At 44.5% G+C, this 26527-nt stretch overlaps 1 protein-coding gene across 2 annotated transcripts in view; it reads right to left on the bottom strand.

The window, feature by feature from the left end:
* The window catches only part of SLC7A6 (solute carrier family 7 member 6), a 433424-nt gene that overhangs the window by 220748 nt on the left and 186149 nt on the right, over positions 1 to 26527 (bottom strand). For both annotated transcript variants that reach the window (XM_069217253.1, XM_069217254.1), the window contains one exon: positions 10828 to 10931. In XM_069217253.1, the coding sequence (XP_069073354.1) occupies positions 10828 to 10931 (104 nt within the window). The remainder of the gene's footprint in view (positions 1 to 10827; positions 10932 to 26527) is intronic.

A 26527-nucleotide genomic window follows, 5' to 3' on the forward strand; every position in this document is an offset into this window, starting at 1 on the left:
GATGTAGGTGTTTAGTGTTCTGAGATCTAGTATTGGTCTTAGAGTTTTGTCCTTTTTTGGTATTAGAAAGTACAGTGAGTAAACTCCTGTGTTCTTTTGTGGAATTGGTACTAATTCTATTGCGTCTTTTTGCAGTAATGCTTGAACTTCTAGTCCTAGAAGGTCTATATGCTGTTTTGACATATTGTGTGTTTTCGGTGTGACGTGTGGAGGGAGTTGGAGAAATTCTATGCAATAACCATGTTGGATAATTGCTAAGACCAAAGTGTCTGTTGTTATTTCCTCCCAAGATTTGTAGAACTGGCTTAGTCTTCCCCCCACTGGTGTTGTGTGAAGGGGTTGTGTGACCTGTGAGTCACTGTTTATTTTGAGGGGTTTTGGGACCTTGAAATTTTCCCCGGTTTCTTGGGAATTAGCCCCATCTGTATTGTCCCCGAAAGCCTCCCCTTTGATATTGTCCCTGGTAGGTAGGTGGTCTTGTTTGTGAGGTGCTGGCGTCTGTGGGTTGTCCTCGAAACCCTCCCCTAAAAGTTGTTTTACGAAATTTGCCAAATGTGCCTCTGCCCTGCGGGGAGTAGAGTGCGCCCATGGCTTTGGCTGTGTCGGTGTCCTTTTTTAATTTTTCAATTGCAGTGTCCACCTCCGGCCCAAACAATTGCTGTTCATTAAACGGCATATTGAGCACAGCCTGTTGTATTTCAGGTTTGAAGCTAGATGTGCGCAGCCATGCGTGCCTCCTTATCGTGACTGCAGTATTTATTGTTCTTGCAGCTGTATCCGCTGCATCCATGGCAGATCGTATCTGGTTGTTCGAGATACTTTGCCCCTCTTCCACCACCTGTTGCGCTCGTTTTTGGAACTCTTTGGGGAGATGTTCGATGAAATGTTGCATCTCATCCCAATGAGCCCTGTCGTATCTCGCTAGGAGTGCTTGCGAGTTGGCGATGCGCCACTGATTTGCCGCTTGTGCTGCAACCCTTTTTCCCGCTGCATCAAATTTGCGGCTCTCCTTGTCCGGAGGTGGTGCGTCGCCTGATGTATGCGAGTTGGCTCTCTTACGAGCTGCCCCCACAACTACTGAGTCCGGTGTCAGTTGTGATGTGATAAAAGCAGGGTCTGTGGGCGGTGCCTTGTATTTTTTCTCCACCCTTGGAGTTATGGCTCTGCTTTTAACTGGCTCCTGAAATATCTGTTTCGAGTGTCTTAGCATTCCTGGGAGCATGGGAAGGCTTTGATAATGGCTATGGGTGGAGGACAAGGTGTTAAAGAGGAAGTCATCCTCAATAGGCTCCGAATGTAGCGATACATTATGGAATTCGGCTGCCCTAGCTACCACCTGTGCATAGGATATACTGTCCTCAGGTGGTGACGGTTTAGTTGGGTACGACTCTGGGCTATTGTCCGATACTGGAGCATCCTAGAGGTCCCATACATCCGGATCATCCTGGCTCATTGTGGTATGAGCTGGTGAGTGTGTTAATGGTGGAGTTTGTGCCGGTGATGCATGAGTTGATGGTGGTGGTGAGGGTGGTGGAGTTACCTTCTTTACCACTTTTGCTTGTGGTTGCTTGTCTCCTTGCTGGAAGTCAAGTTTCCTTTTTCTTTTGATTGGGGGAAGAGTGCTGATCTTCCCTGTATCCTTCTGAATAAAGATCTGCTTTTGCGTGTGATCTGGCTCTATTGTTTGTAATTCCTCCTCAAATCTATGTCTTTTTAGTTGAGAGGACATTCCTTGTTCCTCTGAGTAGGAACCAGTTTTCGGTTCGGTTGCCGGGTGTTTCGGCACCGAAACCGTGTCTTTGGATTTTCTCGGCTCCGACAAGATCTTTTTCTTTTTCGGTGTCGTTCCGTCTCGGTGCCGACCAACTTCGGTGCCGCTGTGCTGAGCAGCTTCGGTGCCGCTGTGCTGTGCAGCTTCGGTGCCGCTGTCTCGGTGTCGACCCTTTTCTGCACCACTCTGTCGGTCCCGAGATTGCTGCGTGCCTGTGTCTCGACCCGAGTCGGACGACTTCGACACCAGCTCGCCCTTTTTCGGTGCCGATGGACGGTCACCTACTTTCCAGGTTAAGCTATGGCCTGTTGGCGGTGGCGTCCCCTGGGCTTTGTCAGTCTTTTCATGTGTTTTTTGTTTCGACGTCTTAGTCACGGTTGGTTGATCTTCGACGTCGAATTCTTCGGAATCCGACTCGTGGATGGAGAAAGTTTCTTCTTCCTCCTCCTCGAACTGTTGTTGTCCTGTCGGCGTGGACGCCATCTGCAACCTCCTGGCTCTTCGGTCTCTGAGCGTTTTTCTCGACCGAAACGCACGACAGGCTTCGCACGTATCCTCCTTGTGCTCGGGGGACAGGCACAAGTTACAGACCAAATGTTGATCCGTATACGGATACTTATTGTGCCATTTAGGACAGAATCGGAACGGGGTCCGTTCCATCAGTCTCGATGTTGCACGCGGTCGGGCCGACCAGGCCCTGACAGGGGTCGAAATTACCCCGAAGGGTCACCGGAGCTCTTCAAGGTTCGGTGTCGATTTGTTCTAACTATCCCGATACCGAACGAAACAATACTGACAAATTTTTCCGAGATTCTGACTAACTTTCCGACCCGAAACACGGAGCGAAAAGGAACACGTCCGAACCCGATGGCGGAAAAAAAACAATCTAAGATGGAGTCGACGCCCATGCGCAATGGAACCAAGGTGGGAGGAGTCCCTCGGTCTCGTGACTCGAAAAGACTTCTTCGAGGAAAAACAACTTGTAACACTCCGAGCCCAACACCAGACGGCGGACTATGCACAGCATGTGTATCTGCAGCTACACATGCCACCGAACGGTATGTATCAGATAATGCAGTGTGCTTGCTACAAAGTAAGAGGTCATCTGCAAACTAAATGCATGCAATAAACCATATGAAACAAATAAACCAACAACGAAATAAAAGGAATAGGTTGCATCAAAAGCAAGAGCCAGCCAGACAGGGTGAAAAAAAGGATCTTTAGAAGCGATTAGAAGACACATTTAAAGAACTGGCAAGGAAAAGGTATGTAGGAGCAAATGCTAACAGACAATATAGAAATTATGAGAAAAGAACTCTTTCAAGCAAAGGTGTTCGATGGTAGTTAATAGTAGAGGTATACCAAACCATGCATTTTAAAAGTCACTATTCATCCCGGCTGCAGTGGGAAGATGTAGGTAAGGGAATTGAATGGGGACCAACTGAACATATTGTCTCTCTGTATGCCGACGATATTGAAAATGTCACTTACCCAGTGTACATCTGTTCGTGGCATTAGTCGCTGCAGATTCACATGTTTCGCACAGTCCGCTGCCTGGTGTTGGGCTCGGAGTATTACAAGTTGTTTTTCTTCGAAGAAGTCTTTTTTGGTCACGGGACCGAAGGACTCCTCCCTCTTCGGCTCCATTGCGCATGGGCGTCGACTCCATCTTCGATTGTTTTCCCCGCAGAGGGTGAGGATGGAGTTGTTTGCTATAAATAGTGCCCATGCAATGGAGTGAATACGTATGTACATAAAAAGTTTATAATAATTATTTACAAATGCACAAATGTTTAAGATTTAAGATCTACTTGTAAACGGCTACAGGCTTCCCGGGGAGGCGGGAGGGCACATGTGAATCTGCAACGACTAATGCCACGAACAGATGTACACTGGGTAAGTGACATTTTCAGTTCGATGGCATATGTTGCTGCAGATACACATGTTTCGCATAGACTATAAAGCAGTTACCTCCCCTAAAAGCGGTGGTTTAGCCTGTAGGAGTTGAAGTAGTTTGGAATAATGTTCTTAGTACAGCTTGGCCCACTGTAGCTTGTTGTGCATTTAGTACGTCTACACAGTAGTGTTTAGTAAATGTATGAGGCGTAGACCAGGTTGCAGCCCTACATATTTCGCTCATAGGAATGTTTCCTAGAAAGGCCATTGTAGCACCTTTCTTTCTGGTTGAGTGTGCCTTTGGTGTAATAGGCAATTCTCTTTTGGCTTTAAGATAGCATGTTTGAATACATCTGACTATCCATCTAGCAATGCCTTGTTTAGAGATTGGATTTCCTATGTGTGGTTTTTGAAAAGCTATGAACAGTTGTTTTGTTTTCCCGATTAGCTTTGTTCTGTCAATGTAGTACATTAGTGCTCTTTTGATGTCTAATGTATGTAGTGCCCTTTCAGCCACGGAATCTGGTTGTGGGAAGAACACTGGCAATTCTACTGTTTGATTTAAATGGAATGGTGAGATTACTTTTGGTAGAAATTTTGGATTTGTTCTTAGAACTATTTTATTTTTGTGTATTTGAATAAATGGTTCTTGTATGGTAAATGCCTGTATTTCACTTACTCTTCTGAGGGATGTGATTGCAATGAGAAATGCGACTTTCCAGGTTAGATATTGCATTTCACAGGAATGCATGGGTTCGAAAGGTGGACCCATGAGTCTTGTTAAGACGATGTTAAGGTTCCATGAAGGAACTGGTGGTGTTCTTGGTGGTATAATTCTTTTTAGCCCTTCCATGAATGCTTTAATAACTGGTATTCTAAATAGAGACGATGAATGAGTAGTTTGTAGGTAAGCAGATATTGCTGCGAGGTGTATTTTTATAGATGAAAAAGCGAGATTCGCTTTTTGCAAATGTAGTAAGTATCCCACTAAGTCCTTTGTAGAGGCATGCAATGGTTGGATTTGATTGGTATGGCAGTAGCAAACAAATCTTTTCCACTTAGATGCATAGCAGTGTCTAGTGGAAGCTTTTCTAGCTTGTTTTATGACCTCCATGCATTCTTGTGTGAGGTCTAAGTGTCCGAATTCTAGGATTTCAGGAGCCAAATTGCCAGATTCAATGATGCTGGGTTTGGATGCCTGATCTGTTGTTTGTGTTGTGTTAACAGATCTGGTCTGTTGGGTAGTTTGACATGCGGTACTAGTGAAAGGTCTAGTAGAGTTGTATACCAAGGTTGTCTTGCCCATGTGGGTGCTATCAGTATGAGTTTGAGTTGGTTTTGACTCAACTTGTTTACTAGATATGGAAGGAGAGGGAGAGGGGGGAAAAGCGTATGCAAATATCCCTGACCAACTCATCCATAGAGCATTGCCTTGTGATTCGCGGTGTGGGTACCTGGATGCGAAGTTTTGGCATTTTGCGTTTTCTTTTGTTGCGAACAAATCTATCTGGGGTGTTCCCCAAATTTGAAAGTACTTGTTCAGAACTTGGGGGTGAATTTCCCATTCGTGGACTTGTTGGTGGTCTCGCGAAAGGTTGTCTGCTAGTTGGTTTTGGATCCCTGGAATAAATTGTGCTATTAGGCGAATGTTGTTGTGAATCGCCCACTGCCATATTTTTTGTGTTAGGAGGCACAATTGTGTTGAGTGTGTTCCTCCTTGTTTGTTTAAATAATACATTGTTGTCATGTTGTCTGTTTTGACAAGAATGTATTTGTGTGTTATTATGGGTTGAAAGGCTTTTAACGCTAGAAATACTGCTAACAGTTCTAGGTAATTGATATGAAATTTTGTTTGGTGTACATCCCATTGTCCTTGAATGCTGTGGTGATTGAGGTGTGCTCCCCACCCTGTCATGGAAGCATCTGTTGTTATAACGTATTGAGGCACTGGGTCCTGAAATGTCCGCCCTTTGTTTAAATTGTTGCTGTTCCACCATAGAAGCGAGAGGTATGTTTGGCGGTCTACCAACACCAGATCTTTAAGTTGACCCTGTGCCTGTGACCATTGTGATGCTAGGCACTGTTGTAAGGGTCGCATGTGTAGTCTTGCGTTTGGGACAATGGCTATGCATGATGACATCATGCCTAGAAGTTTTAGCACAAATTTTGCTTGTATCTTTTGGTTTGGAAACATAGCACTTATTACCTTATGGAATGCTTGCACTCTTTGTGGACTTGGAGTGGCAATTCCCTTTGATGTGTTGATGGTTGCTCCTAGATATTGTTGTGTCTGACACGGTTCGAGGTGTGATTTTGTATAGTTGATGGAGAACCCCAGTTTGTGAAGGGTTTGTATGACATATGTGGTGTCGTTTGTGCACTTTTTTACTGTGTTGGTCTTGATTAGCCAATCGTCCAGGTAAGGAAACACATGTATCTGTTGTCTCCTGATATGTGCTGCTACTACTGCTAGACATTTTGTGAACACTCTTGGTGCAGTTGTTATTCCGAATGGCAACACTTTGAATTGGTAATGTATTCCTTTGAATACGAACCTTAGGTACTTTCTGTGAGAAGGGTGTATCGGTATATGAAAGTACGCATCTTTTAGGTCTAATGTGGTCATGTAATCTTGCTGTTTGAGCAGTGGAATGATGTCTTGTAGTGTGACCATGTGAAAGTGGTCCGATATGATGTAGGTATTTAGTGTCCTGAGATCTAATATTGGTCTTAATGTTTTGTCTTTTTTTGGAATTAGAAAGTACAGGGAGTAAACTCCTGTGTTTTTTTGTTGTACTGGTACTAACTCTATTGCATCCTTTTGCAGTAGTGCTTGAACTTCTAGTCCTAAAAGTTCTAAATGTTGTGGTGACATTTTGCGTGTTTTTGGAGGGATGTTTGGTGGGAATTTGTGGAATTCTATGCAATAGCCATGTTGGATTATTGCTAATACCCAATTGTCTGTTGTAATCTGCTGCCAAGATTGGTAGAATTGGCTTAGTCTTCCCCCACTGGTGTTGAGTGAAGGGGTTGTGTGACTTGAAAGTCACTGTTTAGGTGGAGGAGTTTTTGGAGTCTGGAATCTTCCCCTACTCCTTGGGAATTGACCCCCTCTATATCCCCTGAAACCTCCCCTTTGGAATGAACCCTGATATGGTGTGGTTCTTGTTTGTTGGCTGGTGGTGTCTGTGGGTTGGCCACGAAACCCCCCTCTAAATGGAGTTTTTCTAAAAGAGCCTCTGCTCTGCGGGGAGTAGAGTGCGCCCATGGCTTTGGCCGTGTCTGTGTCCTTTTTAAGTTTTTCAATGGCTGTGTCCACTTCAGGGCCAAAAAGTTGTTTCTCGTTGAAGGGCATATTAAGGACAGCCTGCTGGATTTCAGGTTTGAAGCCTGAAGTGCGGAGCCAAGCGTGTCTCCTTATGGTGACAGCAGTGTTGACTGTTCTCGCTGCAGTATCGGCTGCGTCCAGTGAAGAGCGGATTTGATTGTTTGAGATCGTTTGTCCCTCTTCAACTATTTGCTGCGCCCTTTTTTGGTATTCCTGGGGAAGATGGTCTACGAGAAGTTGCATCTCATCCCAGTGTGCGCGGTCATATCTGGCCAGCAGCGCTTGAGAATTTGCGATGCGCCACTGGTTGGCTGCCTGTGATGCTACTCTTTTTCCTGCCGCATCAAATTTTCTGCTTTCTTTGTCCGGAGGTGGGGCGTCGCCAGATGTATGGGAATTTGCTCTCTTGCGAGCTGCCCCTACTACTACGGAGTCAGGTGGTAACTGCGAAGTAATAAACACTGGGTCTGTGGGTGGTGGTTTGTATTTCTTATCCACCCTTGGGGTGATGGCTCGTGATTTTACGGGCTCTTCAAAAATTTGTTTTGCGTGCCGTAACATCCCTGGTAGCATTGGGAGACATTGATATTGGCTATGTGTAGCCGAGAGGGTGTTAAATAAAAAATCATCCTCTATAGGATCGGAATGCAGTTGGACATTGTGGAATTCTGCAGCCCTAGCCACCAGTTGAGAGTATGAGGTACTGTCCTCTGGCGGTGACGGCTTTGTGGGGTATGAATCGGGATCATTGTCCGGCACTGGGGTGTCATATAGGTCCCAAGCGTCTTGATCCTGATTATCTTGACTTATGGTAGTTTGCGCCGGTGAGTGCATTTGTGGCGGTGTTTGTGCCGGCGATGCCTGTTGTGGTGGAGAGGGCGGAGGCGTGACTTTTTTTAACCACTTTGGCTTGTGGTTGTGCGTCATCCTTGAGAAGTCCGATCCTTCTTTTCCTCATTATTGGGGGAAGGGTTGATATCTTCCCTGTGTCTTGCTGGATGTACAGTCTCTTTTGTGTGTAGTCTGATTCTACACTTTGGAGCTCTTGTCCAAATCTGTGCATCTGGCCACTTATTCCTTGTTCCTCTGTGTAGGATGAAGGTGTGGAACTTTTCGGCGCCGAGAGAGAATCTTTTTTCGGCTTTGGCACCGACAGAATTTTTGTGGCTTTCGGCAGTGTGTCTCGGTGCCGATTTTTTTCGGTGCCGGCATCTTGTTTTTGCCTCTCGGAGCCGCTATCTCGGCTCCGAGGTTGCTCCATGGCGGTCCCTCGACCGTAGTCGGGTGTCTTCGCTATCGGTTTGCCCTTTTTCGGCGCCTTCGACGGGTCGCCGGTTTTATGGGTCGAGCCATGGCCTGTTGGCAGTGGCGTCCCCTGGGCTTTTGTCTTCTCGATGGTTTTAATTTTCGACGTCTTACTCACCGTTTGTTGCTGTTGTTCGACGTCGGAGTCTCCGGATTCTGATTCCGGAACCGAGAATGTTTCCTCTTCGTCGTCGAAACGTTGTTTTGTTGGCGTGGACGCCATTTGTAGACGCCTGGCTCTTCGGTCCCGGAGTGTTTTTCTGGACCGGAAGGCTCGACAGGCCTCACAGGTATCCTCCTTGTGCTCGGGGGACAAGCACAAGTTACAGACCAAGTGCTGATCTGTATAAGGATACTTACTGTGACATTTTGGGCAGAAACGAAACGGGGTCCGTTCCATCGGCTTCGATGTCGCACGCGGTCGGGCCGACCAGGCCCCGATGGGGGAATCGAAGCTACCCCAAAGTCTTCCGATGATCGGTGTCGATGTACCTAACTATCCCGATACCGAACGGAACAATACCGACGCTTTCTTCCGAGATTCTGACTAACTTTCCGAACCGAAACACGGAGCGAAAAGGAATACGTCCGAACCCGACAGCGGAAAAAAACAATCTAAGATGGAGTCGACGCCCATGCGCAATGGAGCCGAAGAGGGAGGAGTCCTTCGGTCCTGTGACCAAAAAAGACTTCTTCGAAGAAAAACAACTTGTAATACTCCGAGCCCAACACCAGGCAGCGGACTGTGCGAAACATGTGTATCTGCAGCAACATATGCCATCGAACACTTATTTACCTGAGGGATGGGACCAGTGGACTTCCATGGGTTTTGAGGATCCTAGAGGACTTCGGGCGTTGTCTGGGCTTCGCCTTAACCGAGGAAAGACATTCGTGTTTCCCATGCTGCCAGGCAGTGCACGCCCTGGAGCATGCCCAATGGACATGAACTGGGCCCCGCGGACCTTCAACTATCTGGGCATTCAAATATTTTGCGACCTGAGTGATCTCTGGGATGGTAATCTTGGCAGGGCACTCCGATCCCTACAGTCCTCGGTTGGGTTCTGGCGCTCACTGAAGATAATAATAATGGCCAGAGTAGCGCTATCTAAACTGATTATGCTTCCTCGCCTACTCTACTACTTTGCTAACTTACCACTACTGGTCCCCTCGGTGTGGTTTCACGAGTTGAACGCTTTGCTCAGGGAGTTAATATGGGATGATGGTCGTAGACGCACTGCACTGACGACCATTTGTAGACCGACTCATGTGGGCGGACTGGGTGCCCCTGACTTCGAGGCATATTACCTAGCATCTCAACTACAATGGGTGTCTGATTGGCAGGCGGGCAGGGGACATCTGGATTTGTGTACCGCCCACGGTGAGATAGACACAGCTCAGATTGTAGCACGTATGGCAGGCAGGAAGGTTCGTTTCCTGGACCGGACTCTGGCCCTTTATAAAAGACTGATCATGAGGGGCTGGAAGGCCTCCAGCCACTCCTCGCTGACTGAATGGAAAGGCGATGTTACAAGATGGACCAGGGCTGAACTGCAGGTCTTAAAGGCCGAGGAGGCCAGGGAAGTTCGCCAGACCCCCATTGCTCCAGAGTGGGAGGACTTAGTGACAAGCTGGGACGGCCTATTGAAGAGACCGATAGCTCCCAAGATGGTAGGATGAGATGACCAATACGTCCAACAGACTTGGCCCTTGGGGAAGGTCCCTGGAACTAGAGCTGGGGCAATGACGGACACACCAATAGGCCGCACCCAATGACAAAGGGTAGAGAGGGACTGGACACAAATAGCTACATAATTGCTGGAAAGGTGGGAGAACGGATGGCTGGCCATCCCTGCTCAATGAAGTGCCCCGGCAGAGTCTTCCTTTAAAAGATGTAAAGGCCCACCCACATAAGCCATTAAGTTTATATATAGTTTGAAGTTGAGTCTGTTATGAGGCCACATAATTCAAAACGTTAACAAAGAATCACGAAGTAAATAACCATTTAAAGTAGAAATGTTAGTATGTTAGAATCAGTGATTAACAAAAACTATATGGTAATCAAAATGTCTAAGAAGTTATGTAACAAAGTATCTGTAAAGTATAACATGAACACGGATTGCTTGACTGATATGTATGATAAAAACAAGATGTTGCCGCAAAAGGACTTGCATATGTAAGACAGCGAATAGTTAATAAACATATTTGAAAGAAAAAAAAAGTCACTATTTAAACGTGGTCTGAATTCCTTTTAAGTTCTATATCATGTGCAGGAAAATAAATACAGCAGCAAATTGGAGGGATTTCAATGTCTAACCATGCACATTCTAAACAAAAATATTATGAAGAAATATACATTTCATATTTATACTTTGATTTCTTTCCTGGACACCGAAGGCATACACAGAACAAATATGAAAACTATGAAACACAAAGGATATCACACTAATAAAAGAGAAACGTAGGTAAATCATAACAAAAATGAGGAATAAATCAATGTATGTTATAAACAATAAAGTACATTCATTACCTAGATGCTGCTAGGATTGATGAATTCAGTCCACCAAGACATGAAAGAGCTACAGCAATTGGGATAGTCCAACTGAACATGCCATACACCAGGTCAGAGAAGGTCTAACAGAATAAGGAAAAGAACATATTAAAAAGCCGCCATTTAAAAAAGGTATGTATAAAAACCTTTTTCAATTATCTTTCCCATAACTGGTGCAAAAAGTATATCCATCTACAAGACAAGGGGGCTATCAGATTACTGCTTCCTTGCGTATATTTCATCACTATTTGGTTTATTAAGCTTACTTTTTCGTATGTTTAGATACCTGGAATCTTCCAGATACTACCAGCTAATAATTTCCAACACCATCATCTCTGTAATAAGAAGCAATGTACATATGTTAAGTAACAAATTTATGTTTGGACTTTACTGCACCACATGATGTCTACAGGTTAATTAAGCATTATTTGTGCCATTGAATGGTCGGCAGCAGGTGGAAAAGTCTTATTTGAAAGTCATCCATGCAATTCTACTCCATTCACTGAGTCTGACTAAATATGTAACTGGTTAGTAGGCCTCTGACATAAATCCTACCATTAATATTATCCTCATTGAGGCCTCACTGAACAATTTTTTTAACCTAATAAATTGACTAAACTAGAGCATCAAAAGGAAAATCAGACGATGCCAAATACTAATGCACCACCTATCACTGCTGTTTGGGCTCGGGTACCTCTTACTGGAGGTTAAATCCATTTATTTTTAACAATGCAGAGTACAGAGAGGCAATGTATTCTGACATGTCACTTCCGTTATCAGTAAATGGTTTTAACACTGTTCTGCAGCAGTAACATTAAAGTTAAGATAACCAGGCGTTTCCTCCAAAATCTGATAAGTCAGACCCTTAACTTAACAGCCTCAGACATATCCAAATGAAATTGTTGTCCAAATACGACTCAGGGTTATGTACTGGTTTATTGAAAAAAAAAAATACTCATTGGGAAGGCAGCACTTATTTCACAAACGATAACGCTCTTCTAGGTTTGAACGCATTTTTAATGCTGATTTGGAGGGATCACAACTTCGTCAGAATGCTTTCATTTTCCCAAGGGTATTTCAAACAGGTTAACTTAATTTATTGTGAAGTGTGTTGGGAAATTGTCACTTTTCAGCACAAACACTTTCCACAGATGCACCTTCCCCCCAATACAGTTATCTGTTAAGTCAAGATATGCTAGAGGAACTTTGTGATCTTATACATTTGTATACACTTAATAGAACTGCGTTATGCTTTGGCTTGTATTGCTCTAAAAAAAAAAAAAAAAAAAAAAAAAAATAGGAAAAGAAAATGAAATGTTGCACATTAATGGTTTTCATGTCGAGCAATACCAAATTGTACATTTTTTTTTGTTTGTTTTTAAAGTGTAGTCTTTATAAGCACTAAAGAAATAAGCACGCACACCAGACATGGTACAAATGTTATGGTGCACCCTTCATTCAACAAGGGAAGATAACTGCAGGTTTGTAAACTAAGTAAGGAACAGCTGGCAACAGAAGGACTGCCAGAATGGTCAACCTTCACGATTACCTGAACCCAGTGGACAGTAAGCAGACATGCATGTGTTTTATGATGCTCTCAAAAGTTCCCATCTGTGTCTAAGTCGTTGCCCTCATTCCAGGTCATTTCAAGTAGATATCCTAATTAAGGGCAAAGTCAGTGTATTCTACCAAGGAGTAGATCCTTGTCAAAGGGCACAAAATCTCAAAATCCATCTCCTGCTAGTCATTTCCAGATATGACACTTTATATGTTCTTTTCAGAAAGCAAAAAATATACACAAACATGGATCATGCTGCTGCTGGGTTAATTTCACCAATATTGCGCAGTTGCCTGATTAGGTTGCCCTGCAATACAGCATCTAGAACATTACAACCCGCTTCTTCTGGAATGTGTTTTTCTCTGAATGGCATGGATTTGAGATCACTGTAAGCATATGATTAAAACCAGAGGTTTAAAGAGAAACTGGTGAAAAACACTGAATCCTTGTGGGACTCCTCACAAGTAGCTTTTTGTATTTTAGATTTCTATGTTCCAACTAGGTTGGACAGGCTAAACTAAAAAGATCTGAACCAACTGAATTCCTCCTGTTTCATACCCATTCTGCCCTCTAGAGTATTTAGGAGTTTCAGAATACTGTTGAAAGCAGCGAGCATGTATAGTAGAATTAACAGGCATGTGTCTCCATTGTCAGTTATTTGCAGAATATCCTCCAGCACATTGTTTTGTGCTGTACCTTTAAGCCTTAGAGATCTTGGGCTTAACCAGGATGATTGTTGCAGCGAGATTTAATGACAGAATTCAGAGCTAGTCAGGTCTGCTGAATCAAAGAAGGCACTGATTATTGGTTAGTGTGAGGATTTGAGTTTATTTGATATGGCATGGAAGCCCTCTCGTGCAGTACACTAACAAATAATTATCTTAGGTCAGGTACACTTTACCCTTAAGCTCAACCCTGAGTAGCTATTGCTGCGAGCAGTAAGGCTAACTAAAGTAACAATGTGTAAAGCATTTAAGTGTACCAAACAACAAAATAAAGTCACACGACACGAAAGAAAAAAGGACAATTTATAAAAAGATTATATTTTTAGGAATTTTTAGAGACTTTAAGCAATACTATCCACTGGAGGGTTCTGGAGATACAGATTTTAGAATATATCAACTCCAAACAAGCACTGGCCAAGAAAAGGTTTGGAAACCTTTGGACAGTTTGTAAAAGTCAGTTCAGCAACTCTGGCCTGATTTGGGAGACCGAGTCAGACAGGACAGATGTCTAGAGGGCCGGAAAGGATACTTTGGACAGATCCCTGGCCAATAGAGGGTTTATAAGACAAGGTCCAAACTTTTCAGGATGACAACCACAGACATCAACAGAGTGGTCCTGATGCTGAGGGATGCAGGCAAAAAGATGTTTGCAGGATACTTCGATAGTGGTGCGGTCAACGGGGGTGTCTTTGTGGGTGTTCCTTAGTCCACGGGTGAAATGGGGTCACAGGTGGGTTTCCCTCAAAGTCCTCTAAGTTGCAGTATCCGGCGAGACGATGCTAGGCCATTGGTCAATCAGCACTGCGGTTTGGTCAAAATCCATTGTTGGGTGGGCTAGTGTCTCCTGGCTACAACAAATCCAGGCCTGGATGGCACTCCCAGGTTCAGCAGACAGCGGTGCAGGTTTTGGATATCTTGGATTTTTCCTCTTGTGTACCAGGCGATTGGTAGTGATAAAAGTTCTGCAGTGGCTACCAAGTTGGTGATTTAAGCAACTTCAGCTATTGTGTCCCTGGAGTTGGTTCCAGGAGATCAGCGGACAGATCTGTAGAGTTACTGTGGGAATCAACTTTTCCTGAACCAGGAGCCTTAGGCACAGCCAAACCTTCTAGCCCAAAGGGCAGCAGGTGCAGTCCTTCAGGACATGCAACCTCTCTTTGTGCAAGTCCAACAGCAGCTGGGCCGTCTTCCCTTGGTCCTCTCTGAGATTCCAGTGTGATACGATTGTCAGGGGTGCCATATTTATCCCAGGAAACTGCCATGAGGGGACCATGTGGTCACTAGCCAATGAGCTACTGGGTCCCCTCCTACCTACTGACGAAGTTCCTGTGATGTGTGACATCTTGCTGTCCCAGAATGCCACATTCTTGCCCCTTTCAGGATGGCATAACCCTTCCTCAATCATCAGGAGCTTGGTAGTCCGCCCTAGCGGTGTGGTTACCAGACTACATGCCACAAAAGAAATAAGTTACTTACGTGTAACTGTAGTCCTCCAGGAAGCTGTCGTAGATGCACATGCTTGAATACTTCCACGTCATCGAGATGGGAATCCTCAGTGGAATATAAAAACTAGGCTTGAAAATGTATTCACACAATATATGGACTAGGCCTCAATAGAATAACCTATCATAGTCGTTTTGTAAAATAGACCCAAACTTAAACTTGAAGCAATCATATTGCCTCACCCCTTTAAAACCTCCTGTGAGGAGCTGCCTTCCCTCAGATTTTCCGAGCATAAGTGCTGCAATAACAAAAAAACACTGAGAAGAGAGAAGGTGAGCTCCCCAGGGGAGGCGGGCAGGCCACATGTGAATCTATGAAAGTTTCCAATACTGGAGAACTTCAGATACAAGTAAGTAACTTATTTCTTAATCCAGTATTGGAACTTTCATAGATTCACATGCTTGAATAAGAGTAGCAAGCAGTAACTAATACATTTTCTGTATTAACAAATACTGTCCATTCCAATCATCAGAGAACGTTAATCATTAGACAGTTAAATGTAAAGCAATAAAAGTAAACCTTTTTAAAACACATGAATATGCAAGAAAGGTATGTTAATACTGCACAGAAAAAGTGATATTATATCAGAAGCGGATGGTGGGAAACAAACAGTTCACCTTATCTGAACAAATGTCTAAGAACTGCTTGACCCAATGCAGCATCACGGAGCATCTCAGCATCCAGGCAGTAATGCTTCGTGAAGGCGTGCATTGTTCTCCACGTGGCTGCTCAACAGATGTCTGGCAGAGATACCCCAGAGAAGAGAGCACAAGAAGTAGACACTGCTTGGGTAGAATGTGCACGAACCTTAGTGTCCAGTGGTTGACCAGCCTTCTGAAGGCAAGAGGCTATGGCACTTGAAATCCATCTAGAAATGTTTGTTTAGTAACAGGATTCCCTTTTCTGGGCGCACTAAATGCTACAAACAGTTGATTGGACTTCCTGATCGAGGATGTTTGCTGCAAATAAAATTCAAGGCATTGTTTGATGTCCAAGGAATGCAGCAATCTTTCTGCCCCAGTCTGAGGCCGTGAAAAGAAAGCCTTTAGAACTACTGGGTCATTAATGTGGAAGTATCATCTGTAAACTTCATGAAAGGTTCCTGGAAGGCTTGGATCTCGCTTACTCTACAAGCAGATGTTAACGCTAAGTGGAGAAATACCTTCCAGGTAAGATACTTAATGTCTGATTAATGAATAGGCTCGAATGGTTTCTTCATCAACTGACTCAGGACTGTATTCAGCTGCCAAGTTGGAGGAGGTCGTTTGGCTGAAGGAAAGGATCGGAACAAACCTTTCATAAACTGCTTGATAAGCTGATGAGACCAGAGGGATGGTCCTTTGGATAGTCTATATCTGGAGATGCAGCTAGGTGAACCTTAATGGATGCATGCGCGAGACCAGATCGTGTCAGATTGAGAAGGTACAGTAAGACCTGCTCTGGAGCAGATGTAAGCAGATGAATGCCATTTGTAGCACACCATAAACAAAACCGTTTCCATTTTAAGGTATACATTTTACTAGGGCTATCTACACGTGCTTTGGCTAAAATGGTTTGACAGTCAACAGGAATATTTAGATGACCGAATTCATTGAACTCAGGAGCCATGCACATAATCTGAGACTTGGGATCCGGATGTCTCACTTGGCCTTGGCTGATGGTGAGCAGGTCCGGTATAGGTGCTAACCTGATGGGACAACACGAAGACAGCAACAGACGTTCTATGTACCAAGGTTGAAGTGGCCAGTCTGGAGCAATTTGAATTATCTGGCAGGGCTCCGATTTGATCTTGCTGATGACCCGTGGAAGAAGAGGTATCGGAGGAAAGGCGTAAGCATAAATCCCTGACCATGCTACCGAAAGGGCATTTCCCCACAACCCTGGTTGGTGATGCCAGCTTGCATAAAACCGGCATTTCGTGTTCTGAGACGTCGCAAAGAGGTCCAGGTTTGGTGTTCCCCCACTTGCGAAATATTGCGTCCAGCGTTGTCTGGTTCAGTTCCCATTCGTGTGAAGATGTGCCAAGTCTGCTTAGTGAGTCTGCTGTGGTGTTACTGACTCCCGGAAGACGTTCTGCTCGTATGTGCATCGAATTCTGAATGCACCAGGTCCAGATGATTTGAGCCTCTGTGGACAACAAATGAGACAGAGTTCCGCCTTGTTTGTTTATGTAGTGCATGGTGGTTGTATTGTCCGTCCGGACAAGCATTGATGAACCTCGGATTCTCTGCAGAAAAGCTTACAGTGCAAGGTACACAGCTCTGAGCTCAAGGAGGCTGATGTGCAGGGTAGCATGAGAATGGGGCCACCTGCCGCTGACTTGAAGATATTGCAGACATGCTCTCCATCCCTCCATCGAAGCATCCGTTGTGATCATAAACGGAGGGACCTGAGCGAAGAATTCTAGACCCTCTGAGATGTTTGCCGGTGTTGACCACCAATGGAGGGAGTTGACCGTCTGTCGTTATCTGAATGATGTCCCCAAAGGAACCTTGCGTCCATAGTGTAGGACTTTGAATTGAAAGTGCCGGCTGGCTACTATGAATCGTAAAAAAATTCTGCGTTTGAGGTGAACGGGTATGTCGAAGTAAGCATCCTGCAGATCTAGGGAAGCAATTAAATCGCCTCTATTGAGAAGCTGCAGGACATCCTTCAATGATACCATACGGAAGGATTGCCTCTTGAGATATTTGTTGAGCTGCCTCAGATCCAGACTGGGCCTCCACAAACAAGACTTTTCTGATGAGGAAGAAACAAGAATAGAAACTGCTTCCTCGTTGCGAAGAAGGGACTACCTCTATTGCCCCTTTGGATAACATGACCTCTATCCTCAGGAGGAGAAGATGCAGATGTTGTTGATGCTCCCGGGAAGGTGGAGTCTCAGGAGGCATGCAAGTGAACTCTAGCAGGTGACCATAATGAAAATGTCACTTACCCAGTGTACATCTGTTCGTGGCATCAGTCGCAGTAGATTCGCATGTTCTGCAATAGCTCGCCATCTGGTGTTGGGCCGGAGTGTTACAAGTTGTTTTTCTTCGAAGAAGTCTTTCGAGTCACGGGACAGAGTGACTCCTCCTTTTGTCTCCATTGCGCATGGGCGTCGACTCCATCTTCGATTGTTTTTTTTCCGCCATCGGGTTCGGACGTGTGATCTGCCACCAATGTTGCAGGTGACGAGTCAAGGAAGGACAGGTAGCCGGCCCCTGTGGGTTGTCATTGCCTACGCGAGGCATCCTTAGACTGTCTTCCTGACTTTCCTCTAGGAGGAGGCCTGTTGTATGCCACCGCCAGAGGTTGCCTCTGGTAGTACTGGGGTCTGGATGATTGGTACTGGGAGGAGTAGGCTGGATATCTAAAAGATTGGTAGCCACCTCAAAAGGAAGAGTGCCCTCTACCCCTTGCTCCTCGAAAGGGAGGGCGTTTATACTGTAGCGACCCCAACTGGCAGTATCAGTATTCGCTTTAATTGCCTGAAGAGCATCGTCGACATGCTTGCCAAACAGGTCTTGGCCATCATAAGGGAGGTCCAGGATCTTGGTTTGGACATCCGGTCTGAAATTTGTGGCCGTAAGCCATCCTAGACGCCTTGAGACGGCTAAACCAGCCAGCAGCCGAAACCCCATTGCTGCAATGTCAAGGGCGCAGTTAATCACTTCTGCAGATGTCCGCTGGCCTTCCATGAGGATCTGTCTTGCTTCCTGCTTGCTGGAATCCAGAAGATCATCAACAGAGTGCGAGATATCTGACCACAGCTGCCGGTCGTACCTGCCCAGGAGCACCAGGGAATTTGCAGGAAGGACCACAATGGAAGACATAGAAGAAAACCTCTTTCCCATGTTGTCAAGGCACCTTTCGTCTTTGTCATGAGGTGCCAATAGAGGTGCTGAAGGGTTCCTGGAGAGTCTCTGGGCAGCCTGAGAAACCACGGAGTCTGGTTTTGGGTGACCCACCAGACAAGCAGGAGTCGTCTGTTGCTTTATATTTTTTGTCCAGCTTTTGTACCACCGCTGGCACTGTCTCTGGGTTCTTCATTATTGTAAGCCCTTGATTCCAGACATGGTCAATACTCTGTATTGCCCTGACCGATTTCCTGTGCGGCTCTGAAGTCATACAAAGAGTAGTCCTGCTGCGTAGATGGCATTTGCAGCTCAAACCTCGCTGCAGCTTTTTCCAAGAGGCTATGAAAAGAGCCAATAACTTCAGGAGGAGACTCAATTGCCAATGGCTCCGGTGAAGGGGGTGCTGGGAGTACATATTCATCCCATTCGTCCTGGTCTGAAAGAACTTCCCCTTCCTCCGCCACCTCATCCGAAGAGGCCTGGACCTGGGGACTCTGTCGAGCCTGAGGAGGAATTTGTGGCGCCGCAGGAAAAGCTGCCAGAGGTGCTGGAGTAGCTGGGGCAGTCACTGTTGGCGTGCGGTCCGTCCTTGACTGAGGATAGAAGTGCTCTCTATAATCTGCCAGCATGGCTGGAGATCGGACACGATACCGGAAGGCAAGCATACTGTTCCCTGTTGTTGTTGTGGGACTGGGTCATAATACTGCTGACCATAATACGAGCCATCATCCCAGTACTCCTGACATTTAAAGTGCAACTGCGAAGGACTCCTAGCCACCCCTAACAGTGCATCCTGATCAGAGTCCTCATCATCATCACCATCCAAAAACCTAGATGGCAGGAGCTTTGACACCTTGCTTGGTGACGTGAGACTGTGTTAAATGAGTTTTTGAGAGCCTTTTGAGAGGAGTATGCTGCGCAGATTGATACAAAGGCAATGTAGATTGTCTGTCTCTTCGTTGGAAACATTTTATTAGTTGAAGACAAGAAACCAGTTGTCGTCGACGGGGGTGTCGACAATATCGTTGTCACTGGAAACATTGTAGCCAACGATGGTTGAACCGCCGACGAAGGCGTCATCTGAATCATAGTCGACGGAGGTGTCGTCGACGAAGGTGCCGTTGACGCGAGTGTCGTAAGTTCAGTCGTCGACAGGAGCGTCGTCAGCAAGAAAAGCGTGGACGAGATGGGGTGCCCCGTCGACGAGGATAACGTCATCGACAAAGATGCTGCAGCCGTTGCCGTCGACATGGAGATAGTGACCAAACCGGCGTCACCGATGAAACAGTCATAGACGAGGGTACCGTCGACGATGGCGCCATCAACGGTGTTGAACTCTTCTTCTTAAACTTGTGTTGAACTTTAGGAGGTGGAGTAGCCGGTTCAGAAGCAGTCTTTTTTGCTGCTTTTTTTTTTAGGGTTTCTGCACCTGCTTTCTTTTTCTGTGGAGAGCCATGACTCCTAGCAGAAGCCCCTGCTGTCTTTTGTGCCATTTTTCTAGGTGGCTCTTGAATCTCAGAGCTTTCCTGTTTTCTCTTCACAGGTGTTTTAGGGACAGAAATAGAAGAGGCACTGTCCTCATTAGAGGCAGAGTGTCCAGTCTTACCTCTTTGAAGCCACAACAGCAGGCGACTCCCCCTGTGTCCTTCAAGGTCTTTGTAGAATGTTTTAGCAGATTTTGCAGTCCTTAGTCTTATGGCTGGGGTTTAAGCAATAAATACATTCCTCATGTGGATCCTCCACACACAATCTTTTCTCGAAACATGAGGCACAGGATCTGAAAAAGCCTTTCCTTGGTGTCTCTGAAATGGCAGCCAGTTTGAAGCACCAGAGAAGAAAAGAAATGTCCAAAAGCTGTAGTAACAGATCTTCTGAGAGAAAATCTTGAGCAGAGTTCCAAGGAGACTACTCAGCACAACGTGCTGAGGAAAACCTGAGGGAAGGCAGCTCCTCACAGGAGGTTCTAAAGGGGTGAGGCAATCTGATTGGTTCAAGTTTGAGTTTGGGTCTATTTTACAAAACGACTATGATGAGTTATTCTATTGAGGCCTAGTCCATGTATTGTGTGCATACATTTTCAGGCCTAGTTTTTATATTCCACTGGGGACTCCCATCTCGACGGGGAAGTATTCAAGCATGTGAATCTAAGAAAGTTCCAATACTGGAGTAACAACCGGATTGGGTGCCAGTTTCCACCGTCTGGCCTTGTCTCCATGCTGTCTACAGGAAGGAAAAAGGCATCTTGCTCAGGGGTGTTGGGCCAGGCAGCCCATCAAAGGTGGCAGCCCATCAAAGGTGGGTTTATCCCCCCCCAGTGGCCATCCTGGTAGCGGAGGTGCAACCTCACTGCTGCAGCACTACCTTTCTTCCAGAGCCTGGGAGTCTTTCACACGTCTCTGCAAGAGGTATGATAAACTGTCTCTGTGTGTGCGCCTTCGCAAGATTACTGGACAAGCAGAGTACAGAATGGCAACTTTCTAAAAGTTCCCTACCTTTAATAGGGACATTAATTTGGACTATCAGGTCGCATTTAATGCTATGATTAATTTGATACCTTACATGACCCAGTTTGGTAGCACCAGTCAAAAGTTAGCCAGGTAGGGATTCCACCCAGTAACTCTGTTAGCCAATAGGGCTACCAACTTTACCCACAGCAAAATGGCAATTTGGAAGTGTTGCTGTCAAGACACTGAAAGACATACGTTGCACTTAAAATACAGCTCCCAGCCATAGGGCTTCCTAGGCCTTCCATAGGGGAGACATATAGAATTATAAGGGGTAGGGTGGCTTTGCCATTGGTTTAAATAGCAAAGCCAAACTGGCAGCACTGTCCTTCCCGTCTGCATTGGCAAGCTGGGTGCCAATTTGTACCTGTAGCCCTGAGTAGACACTGACTTAGATGCCCTGTGTACCATATACAATGGATATATGTCAGTCAGACCTTGACAATTGGGCGTATCCAATTCGACATGTAATCTGTATGGGGTTAAAACACTGACACTGAGGTCTGTTTAGCAGGCCTCAGTGCATTCTGGGTCAAAACGCTAGCAGCATCAGTCCAAAGGTGTGGGGGTGAACATGCAAAGAGGCATTTCCTTACAGTTAGCAAGCAGAAATCTTTCTTGGACTATCTCCATCAAGTAATATTGGTCATCCAAGAAGCTTTGTAGGGATTCCCACTATGCTCTTTCGTATCTTTTGCTTTAAAGGATGTAGCAGCAGTGCCACTCATTTTCCTACCAACCGCATCTATAGGCTTGATAGTCTTGTCAGGAGGAACTTGTATCATAGGTGCAGATATGTACTTCTTTGTTAATGCTGTTACAAACCTAATGTTGGTTGCTGATATAAGTAAATGAGATACAGCTAAGGTACCTTTTCATTGGTAAGTACTATCTTTGTAGCCTCTGGAGTAACAAACTCTACCTCAACAAGCTCCACAAACCTTGTGACCACAGGAAGTAAAGGTCTAAATGGAGGCTTGTAGTTCGAGTGGCTCCACAACAATCTCTTGTGACCGCCAAGGGAATGCTATGTTTTGTTGCTTTTCTAACCAGTACATCTTGGAAGTTAACCAAGTTATCTATTAGTGACGATATTGTTAAGGAGTAGTTTGGAAAACTTGGTGCAAACGAGGTAAATCTGTGTCAGAGCCTGACAGCACATCAATATGATGTGAGGGAAACCTCTCTCTGTTGTGCCTCAATGTTCTACAGGAGGATAAATCTTCGAAATGGGCAGAGATGGGAGACCTTTAAGCTAATAAAATGGCTCTGGGACATACATTTGTTGTAATCTGAGACACACAGGTATCTCTGAAAAAAATGAACCCATGCCATCCCAATAGGAAAAGAGCGGCATCATGTACTCTGAACTGAAAAGGTTAATGCACCATGTAGTGTGATGCTACATGAAAAGGGTGGATTAGAAACTTGTTCTAAAGTAGATATAGGAGGAAAAAATGATGTATTTAAGCAATTAATAAGTGTTTATGAGAAACTGTGCATTTCACTGTAACTATGAAACATTAAGTAAGAAACAAAGATCTTAAAATTTGACAAACTGGCTGCAAAACAGGTCTTGGCTGATAGGATTTGAAGTTGATTACATCAAAAGAAGGAAAGAAACAGAACTAAAAGTGAATAAGCAGTAAAAGGAGTATCTGCATTTCAGAACTCCATGAAAATGAAAGGACATTTTAATTCTGAACTTTACAGATTTGGCTATTTCAACAGATAAATGAATAGTATTAAGCTGTTTGGAGTGATCACAATAGTTTGCTTTTTACTATGATTGGAGAACCAAAAGTTAGTCATCCATGGCAGATTTATAATAATGAGGCGGTGCTGCTCAGCACTGCAAACAGGACTGTCTCGTGGACTGAGAAAGAAACAATGGCTTACTGCCGAACTAGGTAAAATCACTGAGAATCTGTCCACCTTGAGTTGGTTACCAAGCTGCGTATTTGAAGAGGAGACAGGGAAATTAGGGAGTAGAGCACCAACTCTGGAAGGTTCCTGTAGGAAGAAATGTTTAAAGCAGTCTAATAATTTTAATAAAAGGTTTGCCTTCAATACGCTTATTTATCATCTCAAAACAAGGCAATTTCTCCAATATTCTAATGAGAGAAATAAACAGATTGCATGTTTGAAAAGAAGGACGAGATGTTTAAAAATCCAAAAAAGGCGTAGCTGTGATAACATCTGGATCAAGTTAACTGAGGCAGTAAAAGTCAAAAAGTCAAAATCCTTTTGGAAAATTATTGGGGCAAATACCTGTTCTTTGGTTGAGCAAAACAAACGTTATTAGCAGCACAGAATGGCAGGAATATGTCACCTCACTCTATGTAATGAATCCCCAAGTCCTTGAATGAATGCATTAAAAAGCTTCAAGATGGGGGGGGAGGGGTGTCCAAGGTAATTATTCCCTGTTTGCCCCCTTTGCGTGAGGTTTTACGTTTTCTTAAGGAAGCCAGAAACATGCGGGCCAGACCAATTATCTATTCTTATAAAATGAGACCCCGGACCGGTGGGCTATCTATTTGCACTTTTCTGCTACTATTTTTTCACTGGGAGGATTCCAAGTTCTTGGAGGGATAGTGTTATATTGCTGCTACTTATGAAGAGCTCTATAAACCCTCCATGTAACTACAGGAAGATTACTTTATTAGATGTCACAGGAAAGATTTTTGCCAGATGAATTTTTAACAACTTATAAGAATGGGTGGATGACCAATATATCATTCTGTCGGAACAGGCTGGATTTCGAGCTGGTCATCTTACCTCAGATAATATCATGGTGATTCATATGTTGTTGGAAAAATATGTAAAAAGGAGGAAAATTCCTGCCTATTCCTGCCTACACGGCCTTTCTAGAATTTTCAACAGCTTTTGATCGAGTAGACAGGCAGATTCTCTGGAAGAAGTAGGATGCCAAGGATATTCCAGGAGGCCTCTTAGAACTTATTATTGCCCTTCATACTGACACTTGGTACCATGTCATGTTAGGTGGAAGGTAGGCATGACACTGAAATTTTCAATCAGAAATGCTCTTAGGCAGGGTGGCCTGTTGGCGCTGCTGCTTTTTTCTTTACATATTGCAGATTTGCCTTTGTTGCAGAGTAAGCCTGGTGGGGATGCTCCAAAAATAGAGGTTTCCCCTTGCTGACCCTGCTTTCTGGGGATGATATTGTTCTATTGGATTTGACACCTAAAGGCCATCAGAAGTGTCTTGATGTTTTATCCATTTATTCAGTTCCTAAAGGTTCATATTAATAAGACCAAAGTCATGAGATGTACTATAAAAAGTTGTCTGAAGGGGAGAGTATAGATGGCCCTATAAAAACACTCCTTTGGAATTAGTAAATTTATAGCCCTACTTGGCCAGAATTATTATTTTTTAAAACATCTTTTTATTTGTATTTATTGTACATAACACAACAGAAGTAAATAAAATAACAAATTAGAAACATTCTCCATGCGCAGTACGAGTACATTTGGAGTTGCTCGCTTATGTGTAGTGCCAATGTTACAGTCGATTCATGGGTATTTTGATATTTGGTGGTAGTAAACTTGGAGATAGTTTGAGAAAGAGGAAAAACAAAATAGGAACTAAAGAGGGAAGTTAAGTGTAATAGTGATAGAACACGTGGAAAGGGGGCAGCTGTAGGGAGCCATAAAGAACTGCTTCATTATTGTGGCGGTGTCATTCAGCAGGGATGTGGAATTCCTATCGCCCGACGCCCGGGACATCTTGTTTGGGGTCAAGGGCAACAAGTTTTTATGTTTACTTTGTCCTTGGGACAAGTAGGCCCAACCCCCTGCAGCACAAACCCTTTGGCTGCCTGTTTACAGAGAGTTGAACTCTCTGCAGTTGAGGTAATGTGTTTCCAAAAGATAATGCTGTTCGAACTTGTATTTATGGTTCATTATTTGAAAGCCTTCATTATTAGGGTGCGTGCTGTAAATAAATGTTTTAAGGTCACACTTCACTACTGACGTTGTTCAAGTACAAAACAAAAAAACATGTACACACATGTTTGAAAAGTTTAGGCTAAGAGGCTAAGTATAATGCTCCCAGAATGCTCTCTGATTATATGCAAATGAAGTGTCATTTAGTAAAATGTGTTGATGCATGCTAGTATTTCCCAAAAATATTTCTAATGGAAAATCAGTGTAACCATTTTCAACACGATTATGGGAAGCATGAAAATAAACAAACACTGACAAAGCCAACTGATCTGACATATTTTTATAAGTCTTTTAGTTTCATCAATGCGTGTCTTGTTTTGACATGGCTTTTGTAACACTTTATTGTTGTGGGAGCTACCAGGCCCTCAACATTGTAACAAACATTGGCAAAACCCCCCCAAAAAGTTTTTGAACTCTTAAAGCACACGTTGCCACCAGCGGCATAACAAAGGCCCCGCAGCCGCCCTCCAGGGGGCCCCGTCAGCACAGCACCTGCCCTGAGTGAGTCTGGAGAGGGGGCTCCTCCATGTTCTTTGCAAAGGGGCACCCTCCAGTTTCGTTACGTCACTGATTGCCACTGTAGTTCCTGACACTGAACAAAACTACTTTGTGTGGCAATATGCTCCTTGTGGAAGAGCAGAATGCGTTCACTCACAGTAAAGCCAGCCAAAAGAGAGAGAAATAGAAGTTTAATAAAAACAAAATGTCTTTGTTAACAACAGACCTAATTAGGGACCAAGACCCACATGTAGGTAGCTTTTTGCATGTCGCAAACAGCGACTTTCGCTGTTTGCGACGTGCAAAAAGCACATTGCGATGCACAAACCCAGTTTTGCGATTCAGTAACCTGGTTACCGAATCACAAAACGGGTTTGCGACTCGCAATTAGTAAGGGGTGTTCCCTTCCTAATTGCAACTCGCAGTGCAATGTAGGATTGTTTTGCGAACGCGGGCGCAAACCAATCGCAGTTTGCACCCATTTCAAATGGTTACTAAACACTTTCGCAAAAGGGAAGGGATCCCCATGGGACCCCTTTCCCATTGTGAATGTCACTGTAAACATTTTTTCAGAGCAAGCAGTGGTCCTGTGGACCACTTCCTGCTCTGAAAAAATGAAACGAAAACGTTTCATTTTTCGTTTTTGTTATGCATCTCGTTTTCCTTTAAGGAAAACGGGCTGCATTACAAAAAAAACTGCTTTATTGAAAAGCAGTCACAGACATGGTGGTCTGCTGTCTCCAGCAGGCCACCATTCGTGAGGGGGTCGCAAATTGCGACCCACCTCATGATTATTCATGATGTGGGCATTTGCGAAGCCCTTGCGAATCACAGATGGTGTCAAGGACACCATCCTACATTCGGATTTGCGACTCGCAATTTGCAGGTCACAAATCTGAACCTACCTACTTGTGGCCCCAAATTCTTAAAGAAAGTCACAAAAGTGCACCCATGGTATATGTCGTACCCCTATAAAATATTTGTGAACTGTATTTTAGCGTGGGTAAATACGATGTGTAGATTTGCTCATGTGAAAATCTATTGAGCATTTGCAAGTTCATTTTCCCTCCAGCCACTTTCTTCCCA

Source organism: Pleurodeles waltl, chromosome 12, assembly GCF_031143425.1.
Source record: "Pleurodeles waltl isolate 20211129_DDA chromosome 12, aPleWal1.hap1.20221129, whole genome shotgun sequence".
NCBI lineage: Eukaryota > Metazoa > Chordata > Amphibia > Caudata > Salamandridae > Pleurodeles > Pleurodeles waltl.